Source organism: Abramis brama (assembly GCF_963993115.1).
Source record: "Abramis brama genome assembly, chromosome: 19".
NCBI lineage: Eukaryota > Metazoa > Chordata > Actinopteri > Cypriniformes > Leuciscidae > Abramis > Abramis brama.
Genome location: NC_139981.1, coordinates 20,568,853 through 20,586,405, shown reverse-complemented (window position 1 = coordinate 20,586,405; position 17,553 = coordinate 20,568,853). Strand labels below are relative to the sequence as shown.

At 37.1% G+C, this 17,553-nt stretch overlaps 1 protein-coding gene across 15 annotated transcripts in view; it reads left to right on the top strand.

Moving 5' to 3' along the window:
- Nucleotides 1-17,553, top strand: part of pacs2 (phosphofurin acidic cluster sorting protein 2) — a 40,363-nt gene that overhangs the window by 6,538 nt on the left and 16,272 nt on the right. For 12 of the 15 annotated variants that reach the window (XR_014603547.1, XR_014603548.1, XR_014603549.1 and 9 more), the window contains exons 2-9: nucleotides 11,556-11,643; nucleotides 12,486-12,575; nucleotides 12,974-13,099; nucleotides 13,181-13,340; nucleotides 13,814-13,887; nucleotides 13,968-14,048; nucleotides 14,175-14,234; nucleotides 17,347-17,504. Coding sequence is in view for 11 of the 15 variants with exons in the window: in XM_084093071.1 (XP_083949197.1) it covers nucleotides 11,556-11,643; nucleotides 12,486-12,575; nucleotides 12,974-13,099; nucleotides 13,181-13,340; nucleotides 13,814-13,887; nucleotides 13,968-14,048; nucleotides 14,175-14,234; nucleotides 17,347-17,504 (837 nt within the window). In the remaining 4 variants the exon portion in view is untranslated. The remainder of the gene's footprint in view (nucleotides 1-11,555; nucleotides 11,644-12,485; nucleotides 12,576-12,973; nucleotides 13,100-13,180; nucleotides 13,341-13,813; nucleotides 13,888-13,967; nucleotides 14,049-14,174; nucleotides 14,235-17,346; nucleotides 17,505-17,553) is intronic. The other 3 variants (XM_084093073.1, XM_084093075.1, XM_084093076.1) reach the window with 1 other exon arrangement.

The window sequence follows — 17,553 nt, the reverse complement described above, 5'->3', positions numbered from 1 at the left end:
CGAGTGCGCGCACGACCCCCTTATGGTCCTTTGTATCTTCTCAAGTGGGCATCATTTTTACTCAAACAATAGGAATCTCTCTCTTTCTCTTTCTCTCTCTCTCTCTCTCTCTCTCTCTCTCTCTCTCTCTCTCTCTCTCTCTCTCTGATTGAACAGGCTGTGCTAGGCTGTCATATTTGTGTGTGTTGGTGGAGTGTGTGCTGTGTTCTCACCCAGAGGGAAGAAACAGTCAAGCCTTTGTCTTTAACGCACCCACAGCCATTCTTACACACACACACACACACACACACACACTGACAGGAGCAGGATAAATAGCCGTATTGTTTATATGGTAAAGCTCTGTTTTGTTTTGAGGCGTTTTGTTGTGTATTTTGAGTACATTTTTGATTCGGAGGGGTAGCAGATGCTTTAATCTCTTTAATGGGATGACGGTGCAACTCTTTTAGTCTGTAGTACATCACTGCCTATTATGGAGCTGTTCAGTCATGATGTCCATTTGTAGGCCAACCTAGAAGGCTAATTTGTCAGGAATTTTCACTGGCTTCTTAGAATAGCTGTTTTCAATGTATGTGTATCACAATGAGTTTATGTGCTTGATGAATTTGAACCATTGTAGCTGTTTTTTCCTCACAAAAAAAATATAAAGCAGCAGATTTTTTTTCAACATTGAGCTGCAAATCAGCATATCAGAATGATTTCTGAAGGATCATGTGACACTGAAGACTGGAGTAATGATCCTGAAAATTCAGCTTTGGCATTACAGGAATAAATAACATTTCATAATATATTCAGATTGAAAAATATATTTTAAATTATAATAATATTTCTTAATATTGCTGTTTTACGGTATTTTAAATAATAATAAAAAAAAATGTTTATATATTTAGGATAACTACTTAGAATTTCTCTATGCATATGGCAGGAAAGGAACTGACTACTTGCGTACACGCACACGCACACACACACACACACACACACACACACACATGCATGCTTGCATGTTTGTTTCACTATATTAGTGAGGACATTGCATAGACTTCCAATGGTTTTATATTAGGTTAATGTTTTCTAACCCTAATCCTACGTACATCTAAACCTGCCCATAACAGAAAAAATTCTGCATTTTTACATTTTCAAGCAACATTACTTAGTATGATTTATAAGCTGTTTTCCTCATGAGGACCAAAAAATTAGATTTTAGATTTCAGATATTCTTTTTTTTTTGGGGGACATTTTGTCCCAATAATGTAGGGATTACCTGAACCCAAACCCCTCTAAAAGTCAATAGCTAGTCGTTCAGACTATAACATTCCTCTGTTTTTGTTTTGAATGTGTGCTGATGTCTCCTTTTACAATTGCATCATATTAAACCCAGTTCATCAGGTTCTCTGAAGTGTGAAAGCAACCTACGGTGTGTTGTGGTGCTTGATGTTTTTTAGCAGAGCTGTGCTGGTGTCTGCATTTAATTATTTGCATGTGGCCAAAAATGAAGTCAATAATCCTGCTTTTGGTCATACTGGTTTAGAACGACATGAGGGTGAGTCAGTGATGACAGAATTGACGTTTTTGGGTGAACAATCCCTTTAAGTCACCAAGATCCTTCTTCCTAAACCAAGTTACATTCATTTGCATTGATATTATTGTGCTGAAATGATTTATTTTAAACTCTGTTGATAATATTTTGTTTATTAGCTGTGCAGCAAGCTTTGTAAAGACTGATCATCAACATTACTGTGAGGTCCAGAGATTCAGAAGATTCCAGACCAAAATGGCATCTGAGCACACCCTAAAGAACAGATGCCTTACACCCTGGGGTTTCTGCAGTCCAAAGACAAAAATAGCTGGTTTGTGGACCATGACCTGCTCTTTCCCAGAAGCCCTGGTGTAAGCCAGCAGGAGTAGGTCTGTGAATTATGGTTAACAAGAATGCAAAACTAGCACTAACATCCTGATCACATGTGCATGACCACACACCAGCGGGGCACATCGGTTTTGTTTAAATAAAGCTGTGACCACAGTGAAAAAAACTTCACTCCTGATCATTGCAGGTGTGTCTGTTTGTTGTGTAAAGACAGCAGGTAACAGTGTTCAACCAAACACTGGATATGTAAACAATGCACAATTATGTAATAGAAAATATCTACATCTGCACTGTTTTCTGTTCTGCATTTCAGATCAGGTTAGTGCTTCTCTCCTGTCAAGCGTGTGAATTTTAGTCTGTTGGACTGTAAGAGGAATGCGTCACCATGGTTGACTAGTTATCCAACAACTGACTAGTCACTTAGTGAGGTCGACTATCTCAGATATATAGCCATACGTATTCAGATGGATGTCTTTGACCGTTGTATCGCGTCAAAAGTACATTTTTTTTTATTGTTCTCAAGACTAGACCTTTGCTCAGAACTAACTTTACAATTTTTTTAAAATTACTTTTAATCAGCTGTTCTTAAGAAAAACAGATTTCATTCACTAAACATCACCTTAAGTTTGACAAACAGAAAGTTTTTAAATTAGGGCTGTCACTATCAGATTTTTCACTACACTGTTATCCTGGCCAAAAGAATCCATTATAACGATATATCGCGATATCTATAGAAATTTAGAAAAAATAAATAATGATATCAGTTAAATAGAAATGAAAAAGATTGTATTATATACAGTGATTGCATTGCATTATAAATATACATTATCCTTATGAAAATACCTGAGTTGGCTTGAAGAACACAAACTATAATACTGTCGCAATAGTGTGTTAATTCTCTTCATGTTTAATCAGTCAGAATGTCTCTATCTGCGTTTTATTCAGCTACAGCAATAGAGTGGTGCAGGTATTACGTCACTTTGTAGGCCAACCGGAAGTTCGCATCACGCTGGTTCCCTCGACCAAAACCCAATAGGATTTTCCCATAGGCTTTTGGATTATCGCTAAAAACAAGCTCTGTGATCAACAAAAGTTTATGATACTTGCATGTTTTATCCATCAAGATAATTATCACAAATGAACTCAACTTTTATGAATTTTGAAGCCTAAATGCAGTCGCCAGAAGTAGAAAGCTAAAGGTAAGGCAGGCTATAAACGAACTACACCACGGTCCCATGAATTCAACATCACCATCACTAAGCTTTCGACAACTCTGTTTTTATTTAAAAACATTTTCCCATAAAGACATGTAACAGCTTCAAAAAATCACAAGTGGGGTAATATCGATGTGTTTTGTGTCGTAGAATAGACATGAAAGTGTCTTGAGCTTGTGTTCACCACAGACCTTATTCCAGCCATTTAACCAAAAACCATTCAAAAAACCCATTGACTTCGGGGCGATGGAACCGGAAGTGCTCAAATGCTAACTCGTTTCTGCGTTTTGACCTACAAAGTGATGTCATACCGACAATACCGACACCTACTGTACGGCTGGATGTCAAACAGATACTGGCACTGGGGAATTTACATGCCATTTTATTATACGTGCAGTAGTCGTTTGAAATATTACGGATTATTGCCAATACCGGTATATCGCAACACCCCTAGTGTTAGATAAATATTTTTGAATGGTGCTCACACATAATCAGGTTTTAAAGAGAGTTCAAAAAGAATAGCATTTATTAGAAATAGTAATATTTTGTAACATTATAAGTGTCTTTACTGTCACTTTTCATCAATTTAATGTATACTTGCTGAAAAAAGCGTTAATTTCTTGACCTACTTTTGAAAAGTAGTGTATATTGTTGTTTTGTTTAAAAAAAATAAAAATATAGATGGACAGATATGGAAATATTGCCCATATAATGGTTGGTTATAAGGTTTTGTTTAGTCACCTAGAAATAATGTAGGGTCTAATGATCATTTGGTTATTTTTATTTGCCCATTTTACTTATTGAATTTAAAGATGTATCTGCTGTCCTTAAAATGAATGCCACCTTGTTTGATTTTTTTGTTTTCCTCATCTAATATAATGATATTCATTTATCAAGTGTGTTGCAAGTCCACTTGTCACTGTATGCAGAGGTGTATTTGTGGGGCATTTATAATGTTTTAAAAATAAAGACTCACATTGTACTAAAGTAGGTGTTTCTGCAGCTGGAGCAACTAAAAGCTTGTGTTTCTGATAAGCGTGTGTGTGTGTGTGAAAGATATTCAGTGAGAAAGTAGGAAAATGTAGGTCAGTTGTTTTTACAAGGAAAATAGATGCATGTGCATGTTGACTCGTTTGTTAAGTTTGACTCTGAAATGTGTTAGTCTTTAACTGCAGTTCTCTGGAAGTTACACACACACAAACACACACACACACACACACACACACACACACACACACACACACACACACACACACACACACACACACACACACACACACACACACACACGCGCAGCTGTTGCTAATGAACTGAATGAAGTCAACAGAGTGTATCCAGAGAAACGTGTGCTCGTGCTCAGGTGAAACGCAGACGGATTGTTTGCATCGGTTTATGTTCTCCTGCATCAAAGGCTTAGGTTAACTCGATCTCTCCTGTCTGTCTCTGTCTGTCCATCTTAAGAGAATCTGTGGTGGTTTTTCCCCCCATCTATCTGTTATCCACAGGTCAGGGCCTCCTGTAATCTCACCAGGGTGAAATGAATTCAAATCTACTGTGTGTGAATTACTGTTTATATTGTCCATATCTCTCTCTCTCACACACAGTTTTATTGCAGTCATTGGTACAGATTCCAGGTTATCTTGACTCTCTGCTCCATTTAAAGTTCAAACACATAATTTAGAGTTTCAGATAAAGTAATGTGGAAAATATAAGTATGCACACAGTTTTCTTGGTAAAAACTATGCGGTTTATCCGTCATTTGCGTACGGTGGCGTCCAAAAGTTTAAAGGGTCATGAAACCCTAAAACCTATATTTTTTGAGATTAACATATATGTACAGGTTGCACATCACTGAAAACAAAAATAGCACTAGTTATGTTTATTTTTAAGGGGGAAGTGGTTATTTTTTCATTTTTCTGAGCCATTTCTTTCCTCTGGTTTAAAAATCGAAGCTGAACCAACGTCACAAAATGTGGGATATATGCGTTAATTCGGAGTGGTGACTGGCTGGAGAATACACGTCTACTTCATCAGTTTCTGAGCTTTTCTCCACGTTATTCATGAGAATAAACTTTCAATCCAATCACTGTGCTGTATAATGCTTGAGATCATAGCGCAGACTTCAAATGTCACAACAGACTTGTTCAGCTTGTCCTTTCCTCAGTACAGTATTTGTTACTGTTTGCATTTTACCTACGATGTGGTCAGAGCTGGAGTATGACTACCAACAAGTGGAAAATATGAATGAAACAACATTTAAAATCACCATGAAATCAAAATGGACAATTCTTATTTTTTATGTAATATTGCAGTATTCTAAATGATTTATCCGTGCACATCATTTATTTATTTTTTAATTCGTGTGCCCTCATAATCTTTGTCCAATTGCCCTCCCACTTGCTGTGATCTCTTCTCTGAGGAGGCAAACTGTCAATCACATGAGATCATAGCAATAGCAAACTGCAACGATCCAATCAATTCCCGATAGACAAAATCAAGTCCCGCCCTACACTTTTTCTTGTTCGAGAAGTCACTTCACTCGGATATACTTCACAATTTGGAAGAAAAGACTATTGCAACTTCTTTTTCATGCTGACTTTAATATGTAACAACACACACGGAATGTCGCATTTAGTTTAACAACAGACAAGTTTTTAGTGCTCCAGACATGTACCCGTTCAAATGAAATATATTTGTGCAAATAATATCACAGATATAGCGGTGTGTTGATATTTCAGAGAAAGATTTATCAAAACGTATATGATTGGTTCATGATAGTTGTTATAGTGTCTAATGATAAGATTATTGGGAGTTTGTTGTCATAGGCCAGGGTTATATTTTTAACCCTTATGCTGTGTTGAAAACCCTGTAGCACCTTTGATGTTCCGGGCCTTTTAAAAATTGCTTGTAAATCTCTCATTATGATATATTATCACCAAATATTGGATTCAATCTTTTCGTCAGCTTGTTTTCTGTCAATTAGGGCTCGTTTTGTATTTCTTTTTGGATCGTTGGCCTCGTTGATCTGAGCCTATAAACCTCAGTTTTTGAGTGATAAAAGCATTATTTGTGGATAATTTTGTCAATGTTCAACAAAATATGGGGAAAAAATGGCTCTGTTTATCACAAAAGTGTGCTTTAATGTTTAACTAGGAAGTTTGTTTTGAAATGCTCTTATCTTGCACAAAATGGCACAAAGTCACACTTGTGGTGGACCTGGTCAAACATGACCGACCTACAAATAGCTTATAAATCTCTTATGATGCTATATTATCACCAAATATTGGATTTAATCTTTGTTTTTAAACTCGTTTTCTTTCAGTTAGGACAGGTTTTCTATTTATTTTTGAAACTGACTGATCGCGCTGATTGAATGGAAACGAGAACATCTGACCTTTTGTACAAAGGAGTTCAGTGTGTCACAAATCTGCTGACATTCTTTTACTTGTACATTTCATTTCATGATCTTATAATATTTCCTAAAATTTCTACTTTGTCAATATTCTTTATTTCCAGGTTTTATACGTTTAGACAGACTCAGCAGAAATTAGTGTGTGTTTGTAATTGCATGTCAACCAGTCATGTGCTTTTCATACCAATGAAAACTTAAGCTAAATTATAGACTTACACACTTCTTAGTGTGTGTGTGTGTGTTTGTGTCTGAGTCTTAGTGTGCCCCTTCCATCAGTTACACTAAGGAGTGTTAAAGTCTTTGAAATCGAGCTAATTAGGACCAAGCTAACCTTGTTAGAATAGTGTGTGAATGTGTGTGTAAGAACCTGTGTGTGTTTTTAGCATCCAGAAGTAAATGTAGGTCACCTCTCTGGGGTTTACTCACTTTCAGACACATGCAGAATATTTGGACCGTCATTCTGATGAGATCACATACACACGATTCCAGCATGGAAACGGCCCTCAAAATCCTTACTCACTTTGAAAGCACACACAAACAAACTGTGTAATCGAAATGGTTTTGTTGCTTTTAGTCCTTGTGTGTTAGTTTTGAGGCAATCTCTGCTAGTGCACAAATGTGATAGTTTGCAGTTAAAGTTGTCGTCATGAAATCAAAATTTATCCTATTTACTTTATCGCACATTACTAGTCTTGTGGTGAACAATTAATCCGTGCAAGTTTGTTGTGGTAATCTGTAATCAAAATCTGAAAAGTTGCTTCCGCTCTGGAATATGGCGTTCCTTCTCTGATGACGTCAGTTTGACGGATTGGGTTGAAAATGCTCAACCACTCCCCTCAAACCGCCAGGAGCGCTAAAGTAAAACCCTGCCCTCTGTTCAATATTCTGCTGCACTTGGAAATACATCACAACACTGAAGTAAAGTCGATTGCAACTTCCGGTTCATGGGGACTTTAAAATTGGTCTCTTCCAGGAAAATATACCCCAAATATTGATGACTCCTCATGCACTATGCAGTTCATGCACCATGCACCAATCGAATGTGCTCTAGAATGTGAATGTCCCTCCCTTCCCCTCACACCATCTGCAACTGACAATGATGGCAAAATAAATATATATATATATATATATATATATATATATATATATATATATATATATATATATATATATATATATAAACTAAACATATTACATATAACTTCAATGTCCATATATCTTCCTGTTTCAACAGGAAATGCGTCAGTAACAGAATGAAAAGGTGAAGGGTGTAATTTAAAAGCACACTATGCAGTTTCCGTTTTTCTCAAACAGCGACCCCTAGAGTCGCTGTGGAGTACTTGTATTTAATGTTACTGTTGTAAATACCACTCACGCAGAGCCGTCTCTGCACTCTTCCGACCGCGCTTTCTTCGTTTTCTTCGTCGACTCTGAATCTGAAATGCATGCTAGTGTCTTCCATAGAGGCTGCTTCATATGTTGTTGATGTATGTGACGTCGTGCCGTAAAGCAAGTCGTGATTCTCGTGAGATTTGGCAGGGCGCCACCTCTCAAACTTGCATTGCATCGCCCTACTACGAGTTTGTTTACCATCGAAATGATTTCAAAGCTGTTATATTAAGGTACAAATCTTGCATAGTGTGCCTTTTAAGAATTACTAGCAGCACCAAAAATAAAAATTGTACACTGTCCCATTAGTCAGACACTGTTATATTTGTATTATTTATTATATACTCTTTTGGCATTTACTTATTTTTTTAACTAGCTATAATTTTTATATTTTATTTGATTCATTTTAATTTTAGTTTAAATAATTATGTTCTTTTGTCATTTTTATATGTTCTTTTTAAAAAGATATAAATATCTATTTAGCTTTGATATTTTTATTTCTGATTTGGTAATTTTAATATTTCTTAATTTATTTTATTTCAGTTGCAAAGGCAACATTTCTAAGTAGTTTTAGTTTCAGTTAATAATAACTGGTCTGACTAGTCCAGCCCTAAGCTCAATCCGTTGGTAAAGCCAATGTTGTTATGGAATGGAAGTCATGTGCTAAAACAAACCCCGCTTGCAATTCAGTTTAATGCCAGTTTTTAGTGTTGCAAAACTCATACGTTTCATGTTTAAATTGTTATTATGGCATGAATCATAGGGTATTTCTATTGATGTAATGGACGTTTTCTTCTGTAAAGATTGTCAATGCTGTATGCTTCAGGTCTGTAAATCTACACACAGTGTCTCTGTGAGTCTGATGGTGTCAGCTCTTGTGTGTTTTAATGCATCGGCTAATCCCGGAGGTGTGTCCGGGCCCGTAACCTGAGCACAATTTCACCCCTTAGCACTGCCGTTTCAGACTTAAAGTTACAGTAGATGTGCGTGTAACCTGAGTCAGGAGTGATGGGAGGGAGCTGATGAGAAATGAATGAAATTGATTTTGTTCTCATTCCCTCTGTGCTTCCAGAGTCTCTGCAGCATCTGTCAGAGAGAAACACACACAGTATCTGTAGGAGTGTGTGTGTAATGGAGCTGTGATTGAGTTTGCATCCAGCCGAGTGGAGTGAGACGCGTTTATCTTTAACTCCAGAGAGGATGAACAGTCTCTGTTCTTCTGTGAGACGTCATTGAAGGCTTCTAGATCTGTATAGGAGGTTATAGGCCTACATAGTTATTAGAGGGGTTTTATTGACGGAAGAGAGAGAGAGTGTGTGTGTGTGTGTTTGTGTAATGAGAGATACAGCACACACACCTCACACCACACCAGCTGAAATAATCAGCCTTTGTACTGAGAAAACAGAACATTAATTTGTGTGTGTGGCCATTGTTTCCTGTCGTGTTTGTAGGTGGTCTCATTGATCAACCTCTGACACAGCTTTCACTAATATCAATTATTTTTTACTTGATATAATTGATTATAAATAATGTGTGTTGACTGTTTAAAACTAAAGTGTGTAATTTATGGCAGTGTTTTGAGTCGAACCAAAGCTCTATTTAACGTCACAATCAAATGAAAGAATATGTATATGCATATTTAATTGATGAGTTGTCAATACAATATATAGGGTATGATTTTACCCCTAAATTCAGCATATGGACACAAAATAACTGCAAATCCATCTTTCGCTGCCTAGAGTCCAGTTGTTTCAATGAATTGCAGTGACCCATCTGCTTCTCTGTAAAAAATATACCTCAGATTTCTAGTCAAAACCTATATATAGAGTCAATTGCAAAGCTCTTTCCCGGTTTAGATGTGTTTTGTGTGTTTTTCAAGGCATTCACGCTGAAAACAACGCTGTCGCTCAGTCTTTTTGCCACTCAGTGGGCGTAACCGCAGTCACTCCGGTCGACAGTATCATCATGCGCATACAATTTTTTTTAATGTTATATTATTGAGTTTTTGGGTTGCAAATTTATCTAATTTTTCTTTTGCTTTAATGTCAGAAATTGCAAAAATATTTTTTAATCTGTGTTTGTATGTGTTGTGTGCGAGAGAAATGTAAAAAGTGTATTTAGAATCACTGTGTGTTCCTTTGTTGTGTGTTAGCATGCTAATCGCTCAGGGGAGAAGAATGGCTTTTGTTTGTGTGTGTGTGAGTCAAAGTAAGAATGGTTTGTGAACAATACCAGCCTTCAGATCACCCGAGAGATTGGACTGTGTGCCCCTCTCTCTCTCTCTCTCTCTCTCTCTCTCTCTCTCTCTCTCTCTCTCTCTCTCTCTCTCTCTCTCTATTGCCAAAGCATTGCACAAAGCAAAAAAAAAAAAAAACCTATAAAACAAACAAAAACATACATAAAATAGTCAACGCATAGTACTATAATGTTCCCAGTACCTCTTAGTTTGTGGCATTTATATTATGATGTGCAAAGAGGTCCAAGTAAGATTTTTTTTTATGTCTCTCTCTCAATAATTTTTATGAATATTGAGCTTTATTGGCATGACTGTGTGAAATGGCACAATATTGCCAAAGCAATAGACATATACAAACATATAGATAAATAAAAGGGGAAAAAAGCATATATGTGTCCTTATTAAAAATAAATATGTTATCACAATTAACACACAAAAAAAGACAAAGTGAATGAATCAAGAGAGCAGAGATAAAGGGAAGAGGGATATTTTCTCTCTCATTCTCGCTCTTTCCTCCTTGTCCTCTTAGTATCTGGTATGTGATTTGAATATATAAAGCGTTTCTTATTAATGTTCTAGGTGCGTGTGGGACTTTCCCCATTGGCTTTTCTCTCTGTTCAGGCTTCCCACTGCGACATTCCTGACTCATCTCTGCTCCGGCTCTCTCTTTGCGTGACTGACATTATCTCATTCTCTGTGATGGGGTACTCTCGGCTTTTAAGGCATAATACGATATGGCTTTTTCCATAGCCCACAAAGGAAGATCTTAGGCGGGATGTTCACACACTCTTAGTCTTTGCCATTTAATGAAAGTAAATGCGTCTGTCAAGATCCATAAATGAGAAAAATCACCACATGCAACTTGTTCATTCTGTTCCAAGTCTTCTGAAGATTTGTGCGAGAAACAAATGTAATTCCCTGAGCAATTTGCATTTGCACATATTTAAATGTGTCCCGCCTGCATTATTCGATGTCTGAGCTTTGGCAAAAGGGAAGATTATAGGCAAATAACTACGGTACTTAATTGTCTTTTTTTAGTCTGCTAATCCTTAATTCTGGAAATGTTTGCCTCTATGATGTGAATGTGGGGGTGTTGATTCATCTGTGTTATCACTGTATGTGCTGAAGGGTGGATGTCATTCAGTACAGTGTTCAGGTTTACTGTGGTGTCGAAGCGAGGGTGTGTGTTTGTTATGTTTTAGTAGAATTTGGCTCATTCAAGCGGTTCCTTCTGGTTGGAATGACAGACTCTCAATGGAACGTCTTGTAAACAGTTTTGTATGCCAGTTTTCAGAGGGCTGAAATCAGCCCCATGACTTCCAGTTGTTTTCTGAATTGATCTGTCCTGGTTGAAAGTTACTATGCTACTATACTACCTATAAAGGTAACTCTTCGATTCGCCAGACATTATGTATAATCACGTGTTTGTGTTTTTGTCTGTAGGTTGTGTAGTCTGACTTTGAAGAAGCTAGTTGTGATGAAAGAACTTGACAAAGAGCTGATTTCTGTTGTCATTGCAGTCAAGATTCAGGTACGTAGTGATCAGCAGTGATTGTTTTTCAGCATGTGTATAGATTTTTTTTTCCCAACAAAGACCACAACATTTATAAGTACATAAAGACAATAAACTTAATATTTTAAAAGGAAACATTTAAGTATTTAAAAAAAAAAAAAAAGTATACACTGCCCAGCCCAAAAAAGGCACTGTTTTGATTTAAATAGGCAAATGCTTAAGAGTCTTGATGGAAATAATTGTTGTGATGTTATTTCCATCAAGAAGTGCATCCATTTTTGATCAAGATCTTATATTGTAAAGTGTATTCTTGACTCTGTAATCTAAAGACCCAAAAACTTTCAACGAATTTAAGGTCTGGACTCAGAGTGCCATGTGATTCATGTGTGAAAATGATTCTTCATGCTCCCTCCCAACCATTCTTTCACAATTTGAGTCTGAGGCTTTGATCTTGGCTTTGTCATCCTGGAATATTGCCATGATGTGTTTTCCTACAAGGTTGTTTTAGAAATGAAAAGCTACACACTCCACCAGTTAGGGTTAGAAGAACTGTTGCCAAACATATAACATTTATAACAATTACATTTTTAGAATTCAATTAAATAAATCTTATATATATCAACATCTTTCTTTAAAAAAAAGAAGCCATTTTCTGTGAAAATGTATATTTATGAATGAACACATTTTTGGCCAATACAGAAGGATGGGGACAAATTCCATTTGACAAAATTAGAAAAGCCAATCCAAAACACTCTGCAATGAACACAATTCCAAATTAAGTGGATAATTGTTTCTTCAAAGTGATGACAAAAGGAGCAATTGTGTGAAATACAGATTGTGTGTTTGCTCCTGTGATGTAGGGCTCCAAGCGAATCCTGCGCTCTCATGAGATAGTGCTGCCCCCTGCTGGAGGGGTGGAGACTGATCTCGCTCTCACATTCTCTCTACAGGTAAAGAAATCCTCAAAACACACACTTTCAAATCATAAAAACAATGGCTTTGTTCCAAAACTGCCTAGTTGTCCACTGCCTACACGGGCAGCTGCCTTGCTTGACAAAGAACGTCATGAGTGATTGATTTGGAACGCTCTGCATCATTCTTTGCAATCCATTATGGGAGTGCTTTCACCGCAGAGGATAAAGGATGTGCTGCCTTGGAATTTGGCCAAAAGGAAGGTATCGTAGAAACAACCTTTGCTTCAAATGCTTCCTGCGTAGACGGCTAACTACGTTTTGAAACAGAGCCAATGTTGTTCTCAATACATCATCATCTCAGTGTGCACTGAACACAGAATTTGATTTTGATTTTCTTCTTTCTGTCCCATGTGTGCGTGTTTGTATGCGAGTAGTACCCTCATTTTCTGAAGCGCGAGGGAAATAAGTTGCAAATCCTGCTTCAGAGGAGGAAGAGGTACAAAAACAGAACAATTTTGGGTTACAAGACGTTGGCTGCTGGTTCTATAGACATGGCAGAGGTATTTCAGGTTTCTTACTGAGGTCAATAGTCACTTTTGAAGCGCACACACATGCTAACATGCTGATTTGTTTGTGTGCAGGTGATGCAGCATCCTGCAGAAGGAGGGCAGGTCTTGGCTCTGTGCAGTAATCAGAAGGAGCTTCTGGGTAAAGTTGCCGAGATTTGGATCTATTCCCTGTCCAGTCAGCCGATAGACCATGAAGAGGCGGCCATTCTAGGACAGAAAATCAAATGTTCTGGTAAAAAAGAAACATCCAGCCATACAAATAAATGTTTTAATGAATTAGTCGATGGCATGTCCCTGACAATAACCAATTGTATTTTCTATATATATATGACCAATTGTGTTTTCTATGTGTTTTGCTTCTTTATTGTGTATTTTAGCATGACTGGAACTAGGGATGCGTAACCTGATATATTGGCTCCTTATTAGATATCAGCTATTTATTTGTTGGTTAATTTTTACAATTTCACCCGATTATTGGACGTTTAATTCTGGCTATTTTAATACTTAGATCATCATTTAGCATTAACTTAAAGGTATAGTGATATATCATGGCAAAAATAAAATAGATTTATAATATTGTCCATTTATCGGTTATTGACCATTACCTAAAAATAATTATTTGTATCTGTGCATTCCTAGCATTGACCAATCAGCATTCAGGACTGGACCTGTCCTTTTTATAATATTGTTTGTTTGACTTGGTAGATAATTACTCAGAAGAAGAGTATGAAAGCTTCTCGTCAGAGCAGGAGGCCAGTGATGACGCAGCACAAGGACAGGTCATTAGAAGCACACGCACAAATAAAGCAACCTCACTTCCCTTTCTTCTTGCTGACCCGTGTTTGTACATGCTCCTTAGGATCTTGAGGATGACGAATACGAGATTAGGAAGCCCAAAAAGCAGAGGAGGTCAATAGTCCGGACGGCGTCAATCACCAGGGTAAGAACGCCAGAGAACAATGAGAATTTACTCGCAGTCATCTCTTTCAGATGTGATCGTGTAGCCTACCAAACAGACTGTTAATATGAGCGTGTATGTTTATGTTTGTTTCTCTTTCTCCATTAGCAGCAGAACTTTAAGCAGCGTGTGGTGGCGTTGCTCAAACGGTTCAGAGTTTCTGATGAGGTTGGTGAATACAGAGTTTACTTGTTGCTTAAAGTGCCCCTATTATGCTGTTTTCAGATATTACCTCTCATGTAGTGTACAAAATAGCTGTAATTGTCTAAGTTTTAAAGATCAAAGTGCACAACAAACTATTTAGGTTTGTAACTTATTTGCGTAATGCCAGCCTATGATCGTCATTGGCTGCCCGTGAACAACATCTACTTTGACCCACCCTTGAACACTGTATTTGTGGCTGAGGCCTGGAGGAGTTTGGATCATGTTGTCGACATGTTTGAAAAGATGCTGTTTTCTGCACTGCAAAAGCAAATCCATTTTGCATGCTCTTCCAAAGGATGAGGAATTGGGCTCAAATTGATTATGGTAAAACCAACATCATCGTTACTGTTGGTATCACTGTATATAAAAGTGCTGAGGAAGCCTCCGGAGCTGAAATTCAGATATGGTAATGGGCGTTACGTTTCTGACACGCTCTGTAAGCGTAGACCAATCACAACAGACTGGGGCATCTGACCAATCAGAGCAGAGTAGGCTGGCAGTAAGGAGGGGTTTAGAGAGGCCGAGTCCTATATAGAATCATTTCAGACACTGTGAGAAAAGAGGTGATTTGAAATGTATATAATGATGAAATATAAGTGTTTTTGGATCTTGGATGCCTGTAAACCTTTTGCAGGAAACCTCCAAAACCAAGTTAAGAACCTTTAAAATAGCATAATCAGGGCACTTTAAATGTGCAAATACATGTTCGACAGGTTGTGCTTGTTTACTTGTTGTGTTGGCCCAATAAGTCCACTTTTCTAGTATGAGTGAAACCTCAAACTTTTTTTCTTCTCAATGGACCAAGTCCATGTTTGTGTGCAACTTATTTTGTGTTTAACTAAATATACTGTAGAATTACATAAGCCTCATTGAGACTGTCAGTTCATATCCGTTCTTTGTGAATATCCAATTGAAATATGATCAGGTTTAGCAAGTGTGAATGGCAAAAAATACCATGAAATATGTGGTTTAAAATCTTAATCATTTCTGGAAATCCATTATAGTCTGACTGCTCTAATCGGATTTCGCGTGGTTTGTCACTTTCTCACGCCATGTAAAACGTTAAAATGACAGATGTTGTTATAGGAAACTTGCTGAAAGGTTTTGTTGTTGTAAAAGCAGAAAACTACAATATAATGGCACAAAATAAAACCACACATTCCAGCCTCTTAACTTTTTGCTGCTGTCTTATAAGACACAGTAGTCCAGCGCGGGCGGCTACACATTGTAATGTTGGAAATGAGACAACATCTGTATTACAAACCTCCTCCATGTTTTTTGTTTGTTTTTTTGGGCATATACCTACCAATGCAACGTCATTGCCATAGAAACCAATGCAGATATTCCGGAAGACGAAAGAGCGCCGCGGGACATACAAATCGGATCCGAACAATTGCGATATACAGTGCGTACAGTCAATAATTTAGATCAGATTCCTATTGGATACACAAATAATGGGATTTGGGTTGACAGTGTGAACTTAGCCTAAGACTCACCTCACACCTGACATAGGTAGTTCAACATTTCACCTAATAAAGTAATTTTATAAATGTTTAGTTGTGGGAAGATGATTTCTTCAATCAACTCTTGCATGATAGTGTTGAGTCTGAGATTTAGTGACCCTTACGTGACTCCACAGATTAATTTAGCCATGCATGATCAGCACTGCTACGGAAACCGAAACCCTGTTAGCTGATAATCTTGCACAATGAGAGTTCTGCACAATGAGAGCAAGGACTGGAACAAGGACTGTTCTGAACAGCATTGTAGCATACTGTTCTTTTGACATTATACAAAAAAATAAAATAAATAAATAAATATATTAAAAAAAAAATATATATATATATATATATATATATTATGCTGCATGCATGGAATAACTGGATGAGCTACTATATTTGGATCTTATTTTTTGCCCACAATGCAAATCACTTGATTTAACCTTTAATTGTAATGTAATGTAATTTAAATGTAATTTCTTATTTTTATATTGGACTGTAAATATTTACACGTTTTATACATGATTGGATTAAAATTCGATTATTTGCTGAATTAATCATGCAACGTGAGGCAGTCATGTGACGTAATATAACAGCAAAGTAGCATACTATAGTTTACAATAATTGCATAATGCACTCCATTTAAAAAAAAAAAAGGCAATATATATATATAGTATATCCTCAGTATGCAGTAAGTTCTAGTATTCGGCTGCCCACAGCAAAGCAAACACTTGCCACTTTGGGTTCAGAGGTCAGTCCTGTCTCAAGGACAGGACGTGTGTGTTGATGTGCAGAAGCAGCGGGGACAGAAACATGATCTCATCAGCATTATGTCTCAGATTACTTCCTGTTCTGACAATATGCTGATTCTTATTATGGAACACACTGAAGCCTGACTGAAGGTTTTTTCAGCAATATTTTATTACAGGAAATTAAGCATTTTGAACACCAGTCAGTATGGTTACATTTTGGAATTTAATACTAGCTTACTACTTTCTAAATACTGCTCAGTATATACTGTATACCGACTAATATTACAAAAACAATAGTACGAGAAACAATATTGTTATTATTTCATAAAACATATACAACTGTTGTCACATGACATCCTAATGTTGCATTCATTTAGCAATTGGCAATAACAATGGTGAACTTTATCTGAGACTTTCATTTTTCATCATCTTTTAGATTTTGAAAGCAAACTCTTTAAAATGGAATGTTAATATTTGATTTGAGACATTATTTACTCATTGTGTAATGATCATTTATTTTATAACATCTAATGCAGAAATGACGTTAGTGCATTTAGCTCAGTCAGCAGCAGCTTGTTAATATTTGAAGAAGCTGGATTTACACTGACCATTGATGGTTGCAAACTAAGTCCTTGATTGATTTCCTCTCTCATTAATATTATTCAGGAACATCACATGCCGCTTTGGGATCGATTCCCCTGCAGCTGAGTCTGAGCACTTTCTGTTTTATCAGATTATGCTTAAACCTCTTTCTCTGTCTCGGTCTCATCTACTGGCCGTCTCCCATGCAGTTCATATGAGGAATACATGTTTAAATGTTTGTAGGTGTTGGACTCGGAGCAGGACCCAGCCGAGCCGCCTCCAGAGGTAGAGGAAGATCTAGATCTGGATCTAGAGAGTTTGGAGTTTGAGAATCCGAGTGACAGTGGACCGGATCTGGATGATGATGAAAGTGTTCTCAGCACCCCAAAACCCCAACTCAAGTATGTTGAGGAGAGAGTTTGTTCATTAGTGTATGTTTAGTGCCTATTT